At 39.9% G+C, this 23,842-nt stretch overlaps 1 protein-coding gene across 7 annotated transcripts in view; it reads right to left on the reverse strand.

The window, feature by feature from the left end:
• LOC127641023 (receptor-type tyrosine-protein phosphatase S-like) overlaps positions 1–23,842 on the reverse strand; it is a 266,090-nt gene that overhangs the window by 69,132 nt on the left and 173,116 nt on the right. For all 7 annotated transcript variants that reach the window (XM_052123760.1, XM_052123758.1, XM_052123757.1 and 4 more), the window contains 5 exons: positions 13,734–13,844; positions 3,971–4,240; positions 3,200–3,781; positions 2,628–2,764; positions 2,305–2,449 (listed from right to left, as the gene is read on the reverse strand). In XM_052123760.1, coding sequence (XP_051979720.1) covers positions 2,305–2,449; positions 2,628–2,764; positions 3,200–3,781; positions 3,971–4,240; positions 13,734–13,844 — 1,245 coding nt within the window. The remainder of the gene's footprint in view (positions 1–2,304; positions 2,450–2,627; positions 2,765–3,199; positions 3,782–3,970; positions 4,241–13,733; positions 13,845–23,842) is intronic.

Below are 23,842 nucleotides of genomic sequence, written 5' to 3' on the forward strand. Positions count from 1 at the left end.
TCACCCACCATAAGTGTAGATAAGTCTGAAGAATCATCCCTACAACAGGAACCTTAAAGTCAACATGTTAGGGCAGCCTATTTTACTTCCGAAAATGTGACAGATTTCCAATCTAAAAAGGACATTAAATTATATAAATAGTAGGACAGGACTTGATTTTATCCTGAAAACTGGTCTCGATCTGACAGGTGGAGTTGGGGTTGAAAAATATGTGTTGTTGGTAACGTCAAAGTCATTTTATAGGAGGAGCAAAATTAGAGCAAAATGAGCATTTAAACATTTTTGTCTTACACTCAGAATGGTGAATGGTTATTTTTCTGAGCTCAATTGTAGAAGTTGATTTTGAGGTGCACGAAGTAATTTTCGGTATGTTTTGCTGGCCGATGTGGCAGTGGTCCGTGTCTCTATACTGACACCTATTGGTGTGGATGCTGCACAGATTCATATTTGTCACCCAACATTGTTTCTTATAATAAAGGGTTAACGAAAAAAAGCAATATCAAATCTTAACATGGTGGCACCATAGTGTACGTCATTTTAAGTATATATTAGTAAAAACGCCTAATTGTACTTTTGATTTCTTTAATGTAAAACATCAGAGAAATTAATTACTTGTGCACCTTCAAAACCTAAAACACAAATTTTTTGTCATCACTTTAATCATTCAGAGACATACACTAAAATATCCTATATTTACATATGCAACTACACATTACACATTTCAAGCATAGGACACATGTCAGCTGCAAGGTTCTCCAGAACTGCTGACGATTTCAGGCACAGAATTCAAATCATGATTGTACTCAGCAAGGGTGTATTTTTAGGCCGTAGGCTTGAATAATTCAACCGGTCTCCCAGCGTAAATGCTGACTATCTGCAGGCGCCAGCGACCACTAACTGTGCAGCTTTCAGTAATACACAGTGAGGGACTAGATGTGTTGGAAAGCCATGGCAGACACCAGAGTCAATAATATTTTGTGTGCTTCAGTTGCAAGGGAGAAAAAAGTGCATTTGCTGTTGACACATGAAAAAGAAATATGAACACAGAAGAAAGGAGGGAGCACACAGGGGAGCCAAATGGCACACTTGCTGTGGATCAATCAACCCACATCGATTTGTTTGTTTCTCATGTAGGGAACCTCTGAAGTACATAACTGTGACATAGAAAGACCCAGATGAAAGGAAACCCAAACAAAGAAGAAAGGAAGTGTGTGTCAACAGTGTGCGACACCACCAAGGAATCCATTAAACTAAACAACACAGGTCATTTGAAAGTTTTGGCTCTAACTCTTTCCTACTTAAACATCAAAATCTGTGGGCCGTATTCGTGAAATGCTCGCAAAACCAATCTCATGAAAATTGTCACTTTCGATTCAATAGGAAAGTTTTGTTAATAACGAATTTACGAACGCGAGAATGGTTTCACGAAACATTTACACAGAAGTTCTGCCTGTTTTAGAGTTACTAAGGCCAAGGCTGGACTGGGAAGATCAATCGGCCTGGGACTTTACCTAACAACTTGGGTGGGGGTAAGGGTCTGGGTTTGTTCGCTGTCCTTTTCTGCATATCGCGACGCCATTTTGCGGTCCGTTCTACATAACGTGGCGGCTCATTTTAGCTTATCGCGGCCCAATCGGCCCATTTCACGGCTGACCCACTGGCCTGCTCGGTTCTACCGATGGCCAGTCCACCCCTGATCGGCCCCAAAGTGCGTTGGCCCACCGGGTAAATGCCCAGTATGCCAGATTACCAGTCCAGCCCTGACTGAAGCTAAACTAGGAAAATAAATGTCATTATACACACAAAAGGATAATCAAAAGCATTGTTAAAATACAGTGCAGGTTTTGGCAAAGCAAAAGTCATCTAGAAAGGTTCTTGCAGAAAAACATCACCTTTGCTGTGTGCATGCAACACAACTTTTGGCTCAAAAGTGATGCTCTTTTGCACAATTCATATATGCATTTACATATAAACAAAAACACACACAAAGGAAAAAGGGAAAGAACCAAGAGCTACCGCCAGAACCGAGCACCCACATCAAAACACTTGTCAAAATCAGGGACCAGAGACAAAGTTCATGTCTTTAACACATATCTCCTTCAGACACAAGATCACCATTAACATTTACTCCTGATATTTAGGAAAACTATTTGCTTGGATTGAAAACCGGGGTTAAGGCTACAGTGGCACTTTCAAACCCCATCTGAAGCTCAGAAAAGATATTTCTTGGCATTTCTCAATCAAAATACAACACTATACCCACCCTCCCGCTCACGGCCATATAAAAGTAAATGGACTACATACTGGCTTGCGAAGTCCTTTGGAATATTTTGTTGGTGAAGGCTCCAATGCCTTTGTTGGAGATGGCGGCCAGAGAGAAGTAGTACTCTGCATTTGCACGCAGACCCTCCACCACATAGGAAGAGGTTGGACCAAATGTTTTCTTTACCTGTTTAGTAGAAAATAACAATAGTCACCTCAAAATTATGATCTAATTAAGCATAGATTGACTTTTGACTAGAAGCTAATGAGATCTAATGGGATGTTTCCCAAGAGATTAAAATGTGTGACTGTTGTATGACAACATTTTGTGGTATGTTTGAGAATGTTTATTGTGAAGATGGCACCTGAAGTCCTTGATTGCCCTCTTTGTAATGCAGTTCGTAACTGATGATTCCCTCTTTTTCAAATGCCGGTTCCCATGTAAGCTCAACGCTTGTGTCTGAAACCTCACCGACCTGGAAGTTGTTTGGCTGTCCAGGAACTACAAACAGAGCCAGTGTGAAAGTTTTTCAGACATTAAATAAACTAGACAAAGAGCTCTACAACAGTGTATTTGGTCATGGAAAATATTTATGAAGTGGTAACTGGTTTCACTACTTTTCTAGGGTACAGCAAAGTTGCTACATCTTTTGTGCACCCAACATTGACAATGGACATTTCCATTTGCCTAAACTTAACTTGCTAAACTTTGACTCAACAAACACTTAAACTGGACATTACCAATCACTAAACCAATCTTGCTACATCTTTGGCTCACCCAACACTGACAAGGGATATTCCCAATCGCTAAACTTACCTTGCCACATCTTTTGCTCTCCCAATACTGACAACTGAAAACTTCAATCGCCAAACTCACCTGGCTACATCTTTGGTTTAACCAGTATTGAAAAAGGACACCTGTAGTCAATAAACTAACCTCCTTGTAACACTTTGACATGAATGGGATCTGAGAAGGGTCCATCTCCTACGGACGTGAAGGCCAACACTCTGATGGTGTAGGTCTCTGAGGGCACCAGACTCTGGATGGTGGTGATCACGCTGTCCTGTACATTGTGGATCTGCCACATGCTCATGGGCTGAGAAGGATCCATGGTATAGTAGACCCGATAACCCTTGATCTGTCCATTGGGTTCCTCTGGTTCATCCCAGCGGACCATCATGGTGTTCTGAGAGATGATACGGGCTTGGATATTCCGTGGTGGGCTGGCAGGAGCTTGTTCCCCAGTTCTAGCCTCAACAGGTTCACTGGGCGGGCCCTGTCCAATAGTATTAAAGGCTGACACGCGGATCTCATAATCAGTGTTTGGAGAAAGTCCTCCGATACTGTAACGTGTGGTTGTGATGGAGTCCACGATCTCAAACTTGCTCTCAGGAGACTTGGCGCGATACTGAATGATGTAATGGGAGACAGGCTCAGGGTTGCCACTGTCCCAGGTGATGGTGATACTTGTGGCGGTAGTTTCTGTTACGACAGGTGCACCTGGAGGTTTTGGCAAGGCTGCAGTTGGGAATACGAACATACCAAAGGTTTAAAACTTTAAAGAGACATGGATACTATGTAGAACTTGCAACAATGTACTCAATACTTTAGCTTAGTTTCAATTTCTATTGACCAAAGAACTCCTGAGTGACCATGGAGGACTCAAACTCGAGTGACCTTGGAGGACTAAAAATAAATAAATCTTACACTTGACGATTATTTGAGCCACAGCCTCAATGATGCCCAGGCTGCTCATGGCCACACAGGTATAGTTGGCTGACTCGCGGACACTGTTTAATTCCAGAACGTTCCTGCCTACTGGCATCTCATCCTCAGGCGTCAGGTCTTCAGAGTTAAGCATCCACTTGACGTAGGGCATGGGCGAGCCCACAGCTACGCAGGTGATGTTGACGCTACCGCCTGGCATGATCTCGTGGCTTGTTGGGAGGATGGAGAATCTTGGTGGCACGCGTCGAACTGCGAAGGGGCGGAGGAATGGTGACAAGAAAAAGAGAAAGGTAACAAGACACGCCGATGAAAATGAGCCTTTCTTTAGAACGTGCATGTTGTCTAAAGAGAGGACAACAAATTATATAAATGAGGTTGAACTTAACAGACTTTCTGATATTTGGTTTACAAAAATAATGGTAAAGAAACGAAATTAACAGAACTGCTTCACCAACAATATAGATTAACATTTAAGCAACAGATTCATAGCAACAAGGTTTCATCGACCAATATTTGACCCATCACAGCACGATTAATTACACAAAAATCGATTATGAGTTTCTCATCTTTAAAACTAGCTTTCTATGTGACCTGTACTTATTTTAAACAAAATGAAAAACATACATTGGCAATTACTGTAAAATAACAACAACAGTTGTACTCTACAGTTTGAACAGAAAATGCTCCCTTTGAAGACATTAGAGTTAAGAGTTAAGTTTCAAATCTACCTGTACTATAAGAACCCACAAATGTATGACTGTACATATAAGTTTGGCATGTACATCTACTGGTAATGGTAAGCCCCTCAAAGAAGGGCTAAAGATGAGAAACCTTAATCAGATTTTTGTGGTTGAGATTAGATCAACTGGACAAAGCCTTTTTTAAGATCTGACACACTTCCATTGATAGATGCAGCTGTCATCTTCACAGACATCATGCAGAAAGAGGTAGAGGTCAACCAAAGAGTAAATGGAAAGAATAAAACCAGAGAGAATAATTTGATATACAATGCATTGAGGAGTATAACTGAAGGGTCACTAGCATGCCCGGACAAAGACAACTGGAGAGGAATATAATATAAGAAGTATAAGAGAATAGAATGCGAGAAAGAGGAGAAAGGGAAGGGTTGGGAGGAGGAACGAGGGGGGGAAACCCACTTCAATGCAGAGAAAGGCTTTTTTTATCGAATCCAGCCGATATAATGTAATGTGACAGAATCGTACTGTCACATTGCAGACCTGGCCAGAAGTAACTCAAAATTTGCAGCTGAGATTACAGATTCAGTCAAACGGTAACTTTTTACTTCAACTTGTCTAACTTGAACACATATAAAAAACATGAAAACATAATTGACTAAAAAAAGGACACATGATTGGTGCAGATGCTAGTCTACGATGGGGACAACAATGAACCTTAACTACAGAGATGCCAAACCAACACACAAGAGTAAAAATGGAGAAACCGTTGAGGACAAGGGTCTAGGGGTAGATGGATATGAGCTATGGGTTAGATGAAGTCTTTTCAAAGCCTGCCTGGCTCGTCCATTTTTGGTAACCCTGCTTTTCTGACATATCTTGCCCAATTAGCGTCAATGGACCTTAATCATAGTAGATGTATTTGATCTGACATGATGCGAGTGAGTATTACAAGTACATTTCTTTTTAACAAGTTGTAGAGTCTTTCACATCATTTTTTTACCACCCAAATTTGCCATCCACTTGAAAGTGTTTGGAAAGAAGTTTTGAAATGTTTTCTCAGAGGAACCATCGACACCAAGGTACACAACAGTTCAAACAATTGAACTGACTGTATTCCATTCCCTAATGGCTTCCTTTTCATTTCTGTCAAATTAAACAAGGCTTCTACCCTGATTAAGGTCCACATGCACCCATTTCAGGTAAATACCTGCATTTCGAACAAAACAATAAAACCCATATAATCATTACAAAATACATCAACTTACAATCAGGGTATAGATTTAAGAGATTTCAGGTAAACAGTGCTAATTGTTATGTACGTTACATATAAGAGGAGTTTTGTCAAAATGTAGGATTGCGCCAAACTTTAGAGTTTGGTTTCCCCAAGAATTGTCAAGGTAACCATTGCCCAATTGATGCTGATGAATGCAATGACAATGGAACATGAAGTAGGGTGGTGCTGGGTTGTGACCTAATATGGCAGGTGGAAAGGAGGGTCATGCCTCATTTACATTTGGCACGAGGAGGGAGGACAGGGAGAGGGACAGCAATGGAGTTTAAGGTGCTGGGGCTAGCTCAGAAACAAACCAAACTAATAATACAAATAAGAAAAAAATAATCTAAACATAGACTCAAGGAGGACAGATCGACAGGTAGAGACAGGTCACAAGGCAGGACAAGACCTGGGCTGCAAGGCAGAAAACAGAGGCACGGACAGACTAGAGGACATTCATGCTGGGCAAGAGACAGAAGGAAAACAACGAGGGGAGCGAGAGGTAGGGGCAGAGAAGACTGTAACCCTGGCCCAACTTGGGTAAAATGATGGCGCTTAGTAGGTTTGACTTCTCACACAATGGGGCTTGAAATTGAAGAATAAACTTTCACCAAAGTCTCAGAAAAACAGCAGGCAAGGAGCACAAAATCTCGGAATTCAGCTTAAAAGGTAAAAAAAAAACGTTAACATGTTTAAATTACCTCAAGTTAGCGACTGCAACTGGCACAATCATTAATGTCTAAAGTACCAAAACGTCACGAGTTAACAAATATATTCACAATTTCAGAAATCCAAGTGTGACGGGTGACCTTGCTTGGTTTCCAGTGGGCGATAATCACATTTTAACTCAACCTACATTTGAACAATTCTAGAGCACATTATCTGCAGTCGCTAAAGCCAGCTCAAGTTAATTTTATGCAGTTAATAATGTTGCTTATCATTAAAACCTATTCGACATATTAATTCATTTAAATATTACATTTGTATCCATTTTGATACTAACATTTAAAGAAAATTTTGTTATTGATGTTGTGATATTTTTAATAGTGTATAAAACTATATTTAAAGGAATGTTCCAGGTTCATTGGTATTTGCGGCATAATGTTGATTTGAACTATTGTGGCTTTACTTTCAAAATAGCATGTATTGTTTAGCATTTATTGCTTTGCCTTGTGTACTTCTATTGTACTAGTTTAACTGTTTAAACAATAGAGGTGTTCGGGGCTCTCAAGAGCGACCCCTAGTGTCACTACATCACCACAACGTCGAGTGAAGGGGAACTAAAAATATTTTCTGCAATAATCATTATGCCACAAATGACTTGTATTGAACCAGGAACGTTCCTTTTATAGTGAAAAAACAGCTGAGTCTGTTAAGAAACATCCAAAAATAAACACCAACATCACTGAAACGGCCCCCCAAAAAGTGCATATTCAACAAATATTTAACAAAGATGAAAGGGCAGCCCATGTATTACAACATCATGCATGGATGTGCTTGCAGGATTGACGAGAACAAAACGGCTCCAGACTATTGACCAGGCTGACTGCTACTGTCAACAAATACTCCAGCATGCAACCCCACCCGCTTGCAATTTAATCACGTTTTGGGGAGCCACACATTTGAAATGTTGACATTGGTGAATTTGTCACAGCACACACAGATAAAACAGTGCATGTGTGTTTTAAAGGCTCTATAAAATGAGAAAATCTACTGCAACTTTATATTGCCCCATACTTTTGTTACCATAAGTCCTCTTCACTTACTAACTACCACTACAAATTATTTATAACTTCTTCACTGGGCTTTTAGAACAATGTTTTTCATTGTTAACAACTACGGCTGCTGCTGCTGTGTCCTTACAATTACACAGAATTTTGATTCAGTGTGGCCTACTGATGGGTAATGCTGCATTTGGCCAATTCTCAAAACTACATTTAAAAGAGGACAGGCTGAGAAGAGAAATGGACTTCACTTCCAGCGGCCACATTCAGGCCTGTTAACCGTAAGCTTTGGTTGTTGAGTGAATGAGGGCTGCAGCCTTTCACCTTTTGAATTATTCATAATCCAAAATCTCCATTGTTGCTCTTGTCGTATGCTTAAAGCCACGTCTGCTAATCTGCACTTGAATTTCCAATATTAAAATCAAAAGTTCAACTTTACCTGGTCATTTTATAAACGGAACAACCATCTTTAAAAGACTTGAAGGAGCTTGGCAAATTCAAAGCCAAAGGCAACAAAGAATCAAGCACTCACGGCTTAAATAAACTGGCAAAGAGGAAAATTAGAAGCGGTTCTTATGTCTTCAGATACATGCCGGCATTTATCAATTGATCTGCCTCTTTTTGCTTTGAAATGCTGCTGCATGAAATAAGAAAGCCATTCTAGGCTTTATCAAAGTACTGACACATGGTCCTAAAGCTCAAACCCTGACGTTTGATGTGCGATGGTATGCTCTGCTGTTATATTCGGAGGAATATGGTCAAAGAAAATTCTAATTGTATGGACACGCTCCTAATTCACTAAAACCAGGTGCCCAGCAGCCCAAACGAGTGTAACGAGAGCAATCTCTTTGAGGTCCAGAGTCAACATCCCATTTCAAGCCCAAAGTGGAGAAAGACAACTCAAGACGTTTTACGACGGACAAAGGAAAGGCAAGTCAAAAGAGGTAAAGGCCAAACAGTGCCGTACTCCTTTGAATTCTCTACTAGGATGTGGAAGTTGCGCCAAGCAAATGTTTTGAAGGTGGACATTATCGGCCATTTTGGTGAGACAGTCTGTCTGGCCTCAAAATGAAGGGGGTGGGGGGGTGGAGCCAAAATAATGTGCAGCCTATAATGTCACATTGAAGCTAAGATTACACCCTGTTTAATGTCCGATATCCAAAAGAACCCATTTCACTTGAAGGTAAGAGAGGTAGAGCATACGAGGTAAGAGGTTTGCATGCAGTCCACAGGGGTTTTTCCATATTAACATTCACACCTCCACCACAACAATGCAAATCGCTCTCTGCAAGGATTTCGGACTAACCAGTTCCACTAATGGAAGCACGGATGCCTTTGTAATACAATCACAACCCCTGATTATACTCTAAATATTGTCCAATAAAAATGGTCCAATTACTTTCGAGGTTGTGCGAACACCTGCCCCTTCACGACACTGAACAGTTGTAGCCGATGCCTAAATCAGCCATTTTGTTCATTTGGATGGGGTTCAACGTTAGCCTCGCTTTCAACCAAGTAAATAGGGTGTGATTTAGCTTTCATTTCCATTTTTAAAAAAAGCACAACATTGCATGCAAGGACATGCAAGACAACCTAAGTAGTAGCAATTGGGGAAGTTCACATGCATCTTCATGCACATATATTGAACAAATCCATTGAGGTGTTGAAGCATAGCAAAACCTAGCATATCATATAGAGTACAGTCCAGTTTTCCAGCAGTTCTGAGAGTATTGTGAGGTCTACATTTTCTAGTCTGTAATATGCTCTCATTTTCCTTTGACACAGCATTACATTGAATTGAATGGTGTTACGTTTGGGCAAACTTTGTCAGGCAGCAACAATGAAAGATTAGCGACCCCATTGAAACAAGTTGAATCATAATGTCCGTCATTAATTTGGAGTAAAATAGGAGAGCACTTGTTTGAGTCTTAGCTCTGATAAGTCGAAGCTCAGAGGGGGATTTCAGCATACGGAGACAATTAACTCAAGACAGAAATCAAAAAAAGAGGAATATCTAGTTGAAAAGTTGCTAATTCAGATGCAGTAAGATGCTGTGTAATTTCATTGCCACTGGTGCCCGAAATTGCAACATTAGCTCAATAAGTGGTGTGAGTTTGGGGCGGGATTGCCTGTTTAGTTGACCAATTGAAGACGAGGGTAGTGTTTGAAACTTATCTTGAATTTGAATGAGCAAATGGTTTATTTTCTTGTTTTAAGGATATCTTAAACAAACGTATCTTGAACAACACAAAAATAATGATTTAGAAAATGATTTTTGCAGTGTTGATATATAGTAGGCAGCAATAAGAATGTATCCGGGGAAAGGGGGTATGAATGTCACTATGGGAACAGCTGGATATGAAAAATAAAGCCTGCCAATAAATGCCAGACCCTGAGAGACAATGTAGCAGCAAAGCACACTTCATTATTTATACCCCCAAATCATGCTGGGGGCCGGCATGACAACTACGTCAAGCTGTGTTGGCCACCCCTCCCGACAACACCACGTCTGTAAAAGTCAATAATTCAGAGAGACATATTGTCTTAGACATTACGAGATAGCCGGCAAGGCGTGAGGATCAGTGCCAAGTGAAGCAGGGGTCTTGTGATTTGTCATTATCCTAGACAGGCAGACGAATGCCCATTTAAAATGGCACTACAGTTGGGGAGGGCAGACACTGGGGAGAGGTTCTGTGCACAGGGTAGGCAGCGTTTGTTTGCCCCTAGTGAGCCATTTGCACGATTGGACAAACTTGTCAGATTAATTTGATCTTTATGCTTGACAGTCTATTCTACAGCTCTAAAAATTAGTATTAATGAATTTCTAATACCATGAACAGAAAGACAATGACATTATGCAAAATGTTGGTGCTAATAGTAGAAAAAACGTACTTGTTTTACATTACAAATGATGTAAACATTCTTAAAACAAAATACATTTACTGAAGCTAGGACTAGATTTTTTACTTACATTTATGCAAAGAAAGAAAAACACAAATTTCCAATGGTTTACCATTTTTTTTCTTACCCCATTGGCAAACCCCCAAAAGTATTAAGATGAACATTGAAATGTGCATATGTTGTAATGATGAGTTACTGTATGCACAGTCTAAGACACAATATATAGAAACTGATCACTAGACCGATATGGAATTGTCTTGCAATTAATTTGGCATCCTCTCAGTCGCATTACGCTAGGATTAGCATAGAAACACTCCAAAACAAAGCACTCACATTTGGTTTTGGTCCAAATTGGGGGTTTTAATATTGAACATCATGGCAACTTGTGAAGCAATTCAAACATTTGCTGCACAGAGAGACCGAATGATTGAGAAATCCTGCTTTGATTGAGCCAGTAGACTGCCTACTCACTGGGGTACCACAGGGCTCAGTGCTTGGCCCACTTCTCTTCTCTATATATACAACATCACTGGGACAAAAGGGCAGGAGGCAGTCAGTAACCTTTAGAGACTTGCTAGCTAGTTGCTTCCGTGCAAAAGTCTTGTGTTAAAGTGGGGTGGGTGGGGGTGGGGGTGGGGGTGTGGTGATGCTGTTCGGGGGTTGTTATGAATCTACTATTGATCCTTGATGCACAAAGCAGCAAATTAGTGGAGTGAATGCACGGCCAAAACAATCAGAGTTAACCAGGTTTTCGCTGGTTTTGTTTTCAGATGGCTGGGAAACTGCTGTAATCTCGTATAGAATTCCACAATTGGGTATTTTCAAAGCAGCCACGTTTAACGGGACAACAATGCACAGAAATACAAACCACATCTGACAAACCAATAACTACAACATAAAGGAAGTTCAAAACGGGATTAAACTAAGGACACGCCCAACACAAACACCACAATACAAGGAGCTAACTAAGGCTTCATTTGGGATAAATTGTCATTTGGAGTGAACAAAGAAAAGAAAAAGCATTTCACAAACACACAGGAATGCAACAAACACGACAGCCAAAAGGGATTTCGTCTTGAGGCATGCAAGTGAGGTTACATTCTCCCATCATGCAACAGGCTGAGGTACTGCTCAAATGCTAGGTTTCCACGACAGCATGTGCAGCAATTTTTTAATTATTTGGGCGAAAGCAATACCAAAGGATGCAAACGAGAAAAAGGCCCCACAATGCAAACTTAAAATGTAAAAGGAAAACGAACCCGAATCAGCGGGTTTGTCACTACAACTTTTTTATTAGCTTTGCAATTAAATAAAGGTTTTCCCCATATTTAAAACTCATTTAGCAGGATCATTTTATACTCCGAATTGCCAATAAATTCTCAATTAAGATTAAGCTTTTAATACATGTTGATTTTCGCTTTTAATGTGGGTTAAAAAAAAGTGAAAAAAGAAAAAACACACCAACCTTCTCGTAGCTCTGAGGGATGTTAAGGGTTTGATGCAGAACACAATGACATGAGGAGAAGAGAAAATAGGGGAAACAGAGAGAGAGTAAAAAGGGCCACCTCAAGGCTTTTAGCTTCTTTTTTCCCCCTGATGCTTTTTTTCTTGACACGCATGTGTCACGTGACATGGCTGCTGCGTAAACCTGCTTTAACTCAGAACACTTTGATTCACCCCCATAGTTGTTTGGCCAGTTAAGAAAAGTGCTTGACCACTGGAGTCAATTCAAGAATGCTACAACAATGCAAAATCACAAGGTCGTTAGCCACCTAAAGGGCTTCCACTGTGGCTTTAAATACAGAAACAAAACAAACAGACAAAAAACAGTAACTCAATACAGCAACCCAAAGTAAACCATACAAATAAAAGAAGACATAACTCACATTAAATTTAGCAGCTTTAATTAAGACAACCGAACTGCTTTTGTCAGACTTGAGACCAATTTTAAGATTCATAAACCGAAATAAAGCAGGATATTCGAATAGAAACTGAATGTTTTCTCCATTGTAGCTGCTAACTTCAAGTGCGGTTCATTCTAGTAAATAAAAACATTTGATTGTACTCAATAATTAGGCTTAGAAAGAAAACACAAGGAGATGCAATACAGTACAGTGAGTATACGCAGTACAGAATCCCCATAGCCATGTTAAATCAAATAATTTGAGAGGATGAAATCACCCAATTACATAAATCTCACTATAACATTTTAAAATAAGGTAAGTTACTGAACATCTAATACTGTTTAAGGTCTTAAGTATCTTCAGGCTCTTATATGTCAAGTAAAATTAAGCAAAAAGCCGCAAAAGTTTCGACATTATAGTAATTTTACCACGCTAAATGATGTGTGGACACACAATGGCTGTTTTACAATAGATCATCCAATCAGATTTTAGCACAGAAACTCTCCGTTTTACATTTCACTAGGCAACTCGAGGTCTTGAGATGTTGGAGATATTACATCACTTTCATCTGCATCTCAAACTGGAGAACAATAATAACTAGAATAACGAAAACTCTCCGACCCGTTTCATAATGTAAAGTTATTTGGGACACAGTGGGTAAAAATCCATCCCATATGCTGTCGCTTTTAATATGCAATAAATAAATAAATAAATAATGCTCAAAATGCATCAACCTGGAGATGTGACTTTTCTTAATGCTAACAGCGAGAACGGTCTGTGCTAGCCTAGCGGTATGCCTTAAAACAATATCAGATGTTCGTTTCGTTTAGTAATAGGCAACATAGGAAGATTACATTGTGAAATTAACATTTGTACATCATGCATAATCTGTGATCAACACATCCCCCTCCCAAATTTACCCTTTTACCTTGGGAGTGAGCATTTGATTGGTTTAGTGCGCTTAGGCACCCAAATCAAAATCAAGACTTACCATCATCCTCTTCTGCCTGAAAACATAAGACAACATACCTGTTCGACCCATGATTTGGCCCGTCAAGGGAAGACTGAACACTAGTAAGATCCCGTTATGTATTCAAATTGTAACGTTGTTTGGTGCACATTATTAAATATATATATATTTGTACTCTAATGCAAATGTACACCCTTCAGGAAGCCACCAGGCTGGTCTTGGGACTATTTAAGAAGGTTTTCGATGGGCTCCAGGGCCAGGTTGCTCCCTACCTCGCACATACAGGTTGGCAGGGGAAGAGTATCGGACGCCTTCCACGTTAGATGCCACGCACTCGTATTTCCCCTGGTCCGTTTCTTCCGTGTTTTCGATTTGAAGGGCACCTAAGAGAGCAAAAAAAATATCCCAAAGAATGGGATGATAGAGAAGAGAGAGAGAGAGAGAGAGAGAGAGAGAGAGAGAAGACGACAAAACAAATATTAGAAATTCGAAAGTAGCACGACAATCAGAAGCTCTTTATTTTATTTGGCAGGTTTGATGCTGCACATCATCCTCGTGAATTGCTAAAAGCCCTTTCCCATTTAGAAGCCAATGTCGCCTTTAAATGCTACACACAGTGTTGAATCGGAGCAGTTCTTGACTCGAGGCTAGAGAACTTAGATGGCGAAACATCTGATCTAAATATGTCCAAGTGTATCACATCAAATTGAATGGCAGAACTAGCACCAGCGAGTGCCGGATCAATGTACCAGGAAGTAGCAGGGCGTTGAGTCGAAGTAATGTGTCTAAAGTGTGCAAGAACGACTCCATCCCAACGGGAGTAAAGTTGGCGAAGGTCAAGGCTGAGCTGTGAGCCGAACGTCCATTAGTTCCGAAGCTTACCACAACACTTAAATCCCATGCCATGAATTATTTCATTGGGCTCACCAGGAACTGAGACTTATACTCGTGTTAGTATCTGCTGGAGGCAATTGGCTTCACATGATAAACACTTGATATTCTTCCAAATCAGGCCTCAAATCTTGGGCTGTTAACCAAGGCCGATGTAGGGGAGTAAATCCAAATGAAGGTTCTAGACCGATAAATCCTTGCAGAAGAGGTGTCTGAACACTTTCAGCATGAATTTAGCAGACATTTTTTTGTCCAAAGCAACTTATATGATATTTCCCCACCAAAAACCTGAAGTTAACTGGCTTCCTTCTGGATATACTCAAGGTCTTGCTCAAATGGTGATAAATCACAAACCACCGCTTCTGGAATTTGAACCAAGAGGTTAGGTTTTGCTGATTAGCATGTCCCAATTAGCCCCTTTGGTAGATGCCGGAACTACATCATAAAGTGCCAAAAGCCAGTTTCCTCTTTGACGGTTATTAAAAAATAATGGTGCATTTTGATGAAATATTTTTTTAAACATTTCAATTGAGAAAAATGTCGTTATATTATTGGATTCGTTTCACCAATGACTTTTTGGTATGGGCTAAACACCCATAAAATTACTTGAGAAAAGTTTGAATTTTCGATTTACACAAACCTATCCATTGGCTTCAGAAGACATTGACTGGAGTCCATCATGCTGCCTAAATTTTCCTTTTACATTCACATTCATGCATTTGGCAGACGCTTTTATCCAAAGCGACTTACAGTGCACTTATTACAGGGACAATCCCCCCGGAGCAACCTGGAGTTAAGTGCCTTGATCAAGGACACAATGGTGGTGGCTGTGGGGATCGAACCAGCAACCTTCTGATTACCAGTTATGTGCTTTAGCCCACTACGCCACCATCAATCCAGCCTTTTGGACTGTCAAATAGCCAGCAGACTGCTAGCACCGGTATACTTCCATTGTATGGACAAAAAGAGCTTAAACGTGCTTCTAAAAAGAAGGAAAGCAAACCGCATCTGGAATGGGTTAACGGTTAAGTAAATCATGAGTGGATTTTCCATTTTGGGTGAACGAACCGTGTAATATCCCATGTTATTTTTTTGAATAATATCATTTGTTTGCATTTCTATTGGAATATTACATTTCCTTGGTTTGAAGCAACTATCTAATACCAGTCCTATTCTTATTTTTCCTGCCTTGGAGTAATCCAACAATTCTCAATATCAATCAGACTGGTTACGACAACACAGTCCTCTCCTCATTCCTGGAGAGACATTTGTTCTCACAAAACCTGGACGTCAACACTCAGCAATGGGACATCACCAGCAGCGTGGTGGAGGGACTCACGCTGTGGTTTAAGCGCTTATTCTACATCCTGCGGAAAATTCTGTCTGCCAATGTGCTTCTGGGTCGATGCATCACACCTGCTCGCAGCGGATCAACAGCATGACAGGATCACGGTGTTTAGAGGCGTGGCACGAAGAGACCAAAATGGAAGGAGATTCTGAAAGTGTGTGTGGCTGTACACGGATTATTTGATGGGCACATTTGCGAAGCGGGCGTCCGGTTGATGGTAGGATGTCTTGGAGGGCGTTCTAAATCTCGTCAGGTGCACGGCCAACAGGAACCGCTGTTGTGCAACCTGTGCAACACTGAAAAGCTGGTGGAAATCTCCACTACGAGTCTGTCCCTCTCAGTCAATTCCGGAGCCTCTAACTGCAGAAAACAGCCATGAATTTGAATGTTATTGAATCAGAGGCTGATAAATAAACCATGGCACAGTGGCATGCCAAACTCTCAGGGAGGCCTGAACTCGCTCACTCTTTCAGGCTTGTCTTCACTCTTGTGATGCCCTTTCTCTCTACCTTTCCGTCAAACCAGTAATTAAGCGGCGTCATATAGATCACCAATCGAGTAAAGCTTAGTGGGATGTAAACATTGCATACCCAAATTCATTAATCAGAAACTAATTCCCAGTGGCTCCGAAGCAGGAAAATGTACTCAGCACTCCTTCCTGCCTGTACTGGACTATTTTGGGTACTCCTGCTTGCTATTCAGCCGAACAGCGATTCCCTACTGACTTCATTACATATTTGCTGCTTGTTTTTTCCCCCGTTTCCACTCGAATCTATCTGGGGAGGGCATTCAAGGATGATATACCTACTTTATATTGGTGTTCTACCAATCTATCAGTCTCTTTCTCCTTATGGCTTAATGGTACGGAAAAAAAATTAATCGCAAGCGAGAAGCTAATCGTGGATTCTTCATTCTCTTTTCCGGTCCTCGTCTTAGTGGGCGTCTAATTTAGTGTCTTGCTAGCTTTATTTCAAGCCAATTTGTTGTTGTTGGATGCTCATATCGTTATTGTTAAAGTCCTGTCTCTCTTATTAAACGTCGGTCTTGTCTACCAACTCGTCCAATGGAAAAGTGGGATTTTTTACAACAACCCAAGTATGTTTCACATGTTAGAATCATTCCCACAGCTGTTTCCCCAAGACTCCCTTTATGCTCGGCCTGAAAATGTTGTTTTCTGTTATTATCTCTTATGTATAATTACATTTTGAATTCCCATTATCCAGCCTTCCTGTGGCTTTTTCTAGGCTAGTGGCGTAGCTTACCGTTAGCAGCACAGTAAGCAACAAAACAAGGTTTTATCTTGCTTCAACCAATAGTCTCGGGTTCAAAGAGTCGTAAAGGAAGAGTCAGTTTACTTGTGTTAGATAAAACGTCCTTTGTTGAATATCCTTGAGACACAAAACCTCTGGCGGTGAACTATTATCGCAAGCAGAACAATAATGAAGATATAAAAGTATTCCAGATGCGTTCTACAATGTATAAGTTCACTAGGAAGAGAAATCGGCACATGGCAACTGGCCCAAAACGTGTCGAGCAGTGCGGGGGGTGGGCGTTGCTGTCCTATTCTGCAGATCACGGCGCCGTTTTGTGGTCCGTTCTGCATAGCGCGACGGCTAATTTTAGCTTATCGCGGCCCATTCGGCACGTTTCGCAGCCGGCCCACTGGCCCGCTCGGTTCTCCCGATGGCCCCTGATCGGCCCCAAAGTGCGTCGGCCCCCCCTGGAAAATGCCCGGTATGCAAGATTATCAGTCCAGCCCTAACCAAGGCAAAAGACAAAGACGCCATTGCTAATGATGACCGGGTCTCGGCATAATATGTCGTTTTTTTGTTGATATAAATAAAGGAGTCTGTGGGCTTGATTTTAACATGGTAAATGTGTAAAACAGAGCCAAGAGTATAACTACATTATTGGTAGCTGCTAACATATTCAAGTTAGCCGAATTAAATGAAGTACTCAAAGGGTGAGGGATTGCGTACACTACAAAAAATCCTTAATTAGCACGCATGTCTTGTCCTCCAGTGAATGGATTTAAATTCCTTTAAAAGAACAAATTAGTTTGAGAAGTGAAATTGCATAAGATATTCATATTTCTATCTTAAGGTTGTTTATACAATTCAATTGGAAAACAGATTTATTTAGTCTATGTTGAAAAAGATTTAGGGATGATTATGCTTTAATCAAGGCAAAACAATTTGCCAAAGGAGTACAAAAATAACTTTACTCTCTTTAAAGGGTTTATAGAGTCAATATAATGCACCATTTTACTTCTCAAGTAAATATATCTTGCGTTAAGGACGTTGAGACACTACCTCTGGAAAATAAGACCTAAACACTGACTGAGAAATGTTCAGAACTATGCTGAGAACTCAAACTACACTGGGACAAAAACCCTGTTTTAATCATCAAGTGTCAGTACAAGCGCATTGTCCTTTAAACTGGACAATAAGTGTTTTTGTTACAACAAACAGCCGCAGTTGGCGTTCGGTTGATACACAAGCTGTAGCCGTTGACCTGCGAACGGTTTGGGCTTAGCGATGGCCTCAGCAGACGAGGTCTTGCATCTCCTGTCAACCCTTGAATCCCGGATCGGGGGGAAACAGGCTGGGTTGTCTGTTAAGCGGAGCTCGTGACAGGAGGCAGATCTGCTGAGGCGTGGAGCGTGGCAGCCAGGTGTGGAGCTAGATAGGAGCAGAGAAGCGTGACCGATGCTACGATGCAGCTGTCTATTAGGTCCAACCGCTAACACGGAGAGACTGTAGCTCTGTTACAAAACCTAGTGAGCTGCCTTCTAAGGCAGCTTCCTAACCGCCACTGAACCTGATTTAGTGACTGATTTGAAACGCTCTATATATGCAGGAAATCTGTGTAGAAGTTACTAAATTTAAGAATTTTTTATTGAATTTTGATCATCATTTTTAATTTGATCTGATTATTTTAGCTTTGTTATTTTCTAATTAGTTTTGGGAGTCAATTGGGAGTCAATTTTAACAGTAAAAGACATTAAATGTTAATTGGTTAACGGGTGGAGTTACCTTTAAAATATACGGTTAAAAAAAGTTACAATACATGTCATTTTATGTTAAAATGTTTAAAAATTATGTTTTTAGATGTAAAAAGCATGATTTAACCATATAATTAATGGTAAAAATGTATATTATGTTTACCAAGAGAGTACATGTACTTGTACACTAAATGTTTGGCAACCACAGCTGCTGATAATTTACTGTAAATTTTTTAAAATTAAAATTTTAAATTACTGTTTGTCAGAGCAGTTTCGGAAACTTTTTTTATTTGCAAACTTTGTAGTTTCGATAACAATAACAATAACAATAACAACACTGTCGTGTGCCACATAAACAGCGTTTCGCTCGAGAAACTTGACTCGCAATTTATTTTAATCGTGTTTGATGCTAGCATGCTGCTAATGTAGCTAAAAAAATACTCTAAAAAACATTCAACTTAATAAAACAAATATTGGGTAAGATAGTCAGTTCGTAATTACACAACTTTTTTTTTATTGTTTTCAGTATTTAATAAAATGCAAGTAATTACATAAAATTCTCGCCTCATCTCGCATACTGGATTACGCTTTTATTCTTATTTTAATTACCGATTTTTTCCACATAAGTTTTCTTTGTAGCTTTCGATAAATATCATCAGCTTTGACGTTAACATGTTGCCAATATAACATTGTACTCTTAAAAGTGTAAAAATTAGGGCTGTCAATCGTTTAAAATGTTTAATCCAATTCATTACATGGTGTCCCGATTAATTAATCGCGATTAAGCGCATTAAATCTCATATACAAATATTTGCTGAAAGCTCCTCATATAAAAATAATTAAATATATAAAGCTGAAATAATGATACATAGTTATCTTTAAATATTTAAAAAAATGATATATATATATATACATCTTCACTGTATAAACTGTGTGTTGCCGATACATCTGAAGTTTCACTTACTGCCCCCTGGAGTAAACGGGTGGTACTACAAGCTTGCATTTCTCAGGAATCTTCCTTATTACGGTCCGTGGGCAGTGCGATTAATTGCGTAAATTTTTTTAACATGTTATTTTTAGTCAAATTAATCGCACTGAATTAACGAGTTAGTAAAAATACATTCACACAAATATTAATAAAATATTTCATTTGTGGATAAATTTAGCAACTTTTTATCAAAAGATTAGCATTATTGAAGTAAATGTATTTATATTCGACAACTCTCTTGCCTCATACGTTATATTGGATTATGTGTTTTACCGCACTCAATGCATACATTTGGATCAATGCATGATGGAGTGGTGGTGGCATGGTGGTCTAAAGTCAGTGTTTCCCAACCGCTGTGCCACACACTAGTGTGCCGTGAAAGATTGTCAGGTGTGCTGTGGAAAATTATAAAATTCAACAAAATAAATAAATGCATGAAAAAAAAAATTATAATTTCAAGGATCTAAACTCCTCACCTTTCAGAGAAATTCTCCGTTTTGAAACCATAATTGGTCACTTTTGTGATTGTGAAGATATTTATACGTGTAAATGGTCATCACATGACTCGCGTCATGTGATGCGTCAAGTGTTTTTCGTTTGTGCTTCACCAATAATGTCTTTGAGAGTTACTAAGCAACAAGAAATATTTAAAAACTGTCCAAATTTGTGAAAGTCTCATCAGTTCTTTTAATTAAATATTAACTTATCATTTACGAATATCAGAGACCCCAGTTATTGAATTAATAAATGAGTCCTTTTATTACTTTCTGCTATCAAAGCAACTGAAAGCTTTTTTCTCTCTTCCAAATACATGTTTTAAATGTTTATTGTGCACACCTCCTGCTTTTTGACTTGGCAAACTGGTAAAATCGGCCCTCTGTGACGCTTTCTGCAACTCTCGTCATGTGGAGGGCGATGCGGCGCTTGATGCTGATGTCTCCAGAACCAAATTAAAACTGACACGAGAAGTCGTCTGTCTGAGACAAAGACGCAAAATCTAATGACCTCAGCATCAGTCTCCCTTGATGCCTTTGATTACACATAGGCCAGTTTAAGTCGATGCGGACCAGGAGGAAAGTTTGAGTTGTCCATTGAGTTCTGTTAAGTTCATTTTTTACCTGTTTTGTTCATATATTATTGTATTTGCTTTTGTAATATTGCGTTGTTCATATGTCATGTTTTAGTGGCCTCCGCTGTCACATTCATCTGATTCGTGTCTCTGTTGTTCATCCGTTCTCTTCATAAATATATAAATACACAATCTGCTGTATGCTCGTCCTGTAAGTTCATGATTAAAAATGATAATGTGAATGAAAATAAAAGCTATTAAATGTCTAATTTCTTAGACATCTAATAATCTTTTTTAGTCGTTAAAAAGTGTACTGTGGCAGAATAAAAGTTTGGGAAACACTGTCCTAAAGCACATAACTGGTAATCAGAAGGTTGCTGGTTCGATCCCCACAGCCACCACCATTGTGTCCTTGAGCAAGGCACTTAACTCCAGGTTGCTCCGGGGGGATTGTCCCTGTAATAAGGGCTCTGTAAATCTCTAAAATGCATAAATGCAAATGTACATTTTGGGATCGCCTTCTCCGCAAAGGATACATGCGATGCAGCCTATGAATTTGGCTACAACAAGGTATCTTAAAAGGCAGCATCATTTAGACACCTACCATTTGGAACCGCTTTCACGTCAGGATTGCATCTACAACGCCTTAACGCCTGTCTAGACAGGCAGAACACAAGTGTGCGCGTGATGGCGCTTGGCATGCTCGATTAATCTCAATAACAGCTCACGGCTAACAGCAACATAGTCATCTTCCAGCACCTACAGTTCTATGTGTGTAATTCAATTAGTGGATGACGGCCAGGCATGACTGATTTGTTTGTGGGATCAACCGAATGGCTGGGTTATATTCTACATGGGCGGGTTAGAAGAGAAGTGAACACTTTGGGTATGTTTGGAATAATGTACACTACTCTTACTATTTCTGCAGTATACAATAGTTATCTCGGTTTACAACATTTGACAACTAATGCTTGTCTTTTTATTCCGTTTTTTCGCCCGATCACTGAAGTGGCTTCACGTAAGAGGTACTGCGACCATAAATCAACAAATCATACTTTTACTTTCCGAATATGACAATGACAAAACCCTGTCCTCACAGTTTGTTTGGTCGCTACGGTAGGAAAAGCGCAAGCGAGTACGGACGTGCCAAGGTCATTGAACACGAGACCATCACCATGAGGGCTAGACATAACGCAATTGCTGCCAACTTCCATCTGTTGTCTTGTCGAATTCTCATAAAGATGCCAATGTTGCGTGCCCACATCCAAAGCATCCACCTCGGGCCACTCAGTCATTTGAGCCAATTAACTCATTTAAATTGGCATGACATGAAGTAATGTTAAATTTTTGAGTGCACATATGCAAACACGCATTAGCTGCTGATCAATTCGAGGGCAGGTGTTGCGATTTAATTCATCTAAGGTGACTTAATTAGGATTGCTCCTCGTTTACCAGAGCAGCTCATGGGGTGGGTTTAGAGGGAGGCCTCCAGCATAACTGGCCCGACTCCTTTACCCCAGATGGGGGTTGAATATGCAGTAGCTGCCCTGGGCAAAAGGTCTGCTTTGGATCACTAATTCCATTATGCAAATGCAGACTTTATAAGTCACGTTTGGGTTAGTGAGCAGAAAATTATTAATATGCTGCGTTTCTGCATTATAAATACTGGAAGCACTCTAAGAACGAGTTAGAAAGCAAATCTAACCTTAGTGTTCCTAATAAAGTGCACAGTTTGTTTATATTGCAATGGATATCGTATCGTGAGGTGGTTGGCGATACGCAGCACAACTCGACAAATTTAGACACTGTAAATTTGACTCAAAATTGGAAGGTAAATTGCCCGAAACACAGTGTATAATTGCCATTTGAACATTGTTTATTCCCCACTAACCCATTTAAATAAATAAAAAAAAGAAAGAAAAGATAAAAAATAATAATAAATCAATTCAAAGTTACGCTCAAACCAAAGATGTTTACTTACCTGCTCACTCTGTAAAACGAAACTTTGTTAGGTTAAAACAGTTTTAAACCACAAATGTCCAATTTTTAGATGTAATAAAATAAACAGATTATTTTGGACCAGTCCCTTTAGCTTTGATAACATCTCCACGCTGCTTTTCCATTTCAGTGTCAAAAGAGACATTTTAGCAGAAAAAATGGGGGCTACCTTCTTAAGGATGGGTCACGAAAAAAATCGTTTCTCTGGATTTACTATTAATAGGTATGTGTTTGAGTGAAATTAACTTTTTTGTTTTAGTCTAAGAAGTACTGAAAACATTTCTCCCAAATCCCAAATAAAAATATTGTAATTTAGAGCATTTATTTGCAGAAAATGACAACTGGTCAAAATAACAAAAAAGATGCAGTGTTTTCAGACCTCCAATAATGCAAAGAAAACAAGTTCATATTCATTAATAAACAACACAATACTAATGTTTTTAACTCAGGAAGAGTTCAGAAATCAATATTTGTTGGAATAACCCTGATTTTCAATCACATCTTTCATGGGTCGTTGGTTCGAACCCCACAGCCACCACCATTGTGTCCTTGAGTAAGGCACTTAACTCCAGGTTACTCCGGGGGGATTGTCCCTGTAATAAGTGCACTGTAAGTCGCTTTGGATAAAAGCATCTGGGGAAGGAAGCAAGTGTTATTCCAGTACGTGGTTAGATTCATGCGTCCTTCACAAAGACGAATCTGCCTGATTCCAGCCTTGCTGAAGCACCCCCAAATCATCACCGATCCTCCTGGTTGTCTAATGGTGAGACGGAGTCCTGGAGAGTTCTTCAGGCCACAGTGTCTCGCACCCACTGTGAAATTTGGTGGAGGATCGGTGATGATCTGGGGGTGCTTCAGCAAGGCTGGAATCAGGCAGATTCATCTTTGTGAAGGACGCATGAATCAAGACCCTGTCATGGCCAGCCCAATCTCCAGACCTGAACCCCATTGAAAACCTCTAGCATGTGATCAAGAGGAAGATGGATGCCCACAAGCCATCAAACAAAGCCGAGATGCTTGAATTTTTGCACCTGGAGTGGCATAAAGTCACCCAACAGCAATGTGAAAGACTGGTAGAGAGCA

The sequence above is a fragment of the Xyrauchen texanus genome, chromosome 50, assembly GCF_025860055.1.
Source record: "Xyrauchen texanus isolate HMW12.3.18 chromosome 50, RBS_HiC_50CHRs, whole genome shotgun sequence".
Classification (NCBI taxonomy): domain Eukaryota; kingdom Metazoa; phylum Chordata; class Actinopteri; order Cypriniformes; family Catostomidae; genus Xyrauchen; species Xyrauchen texanus.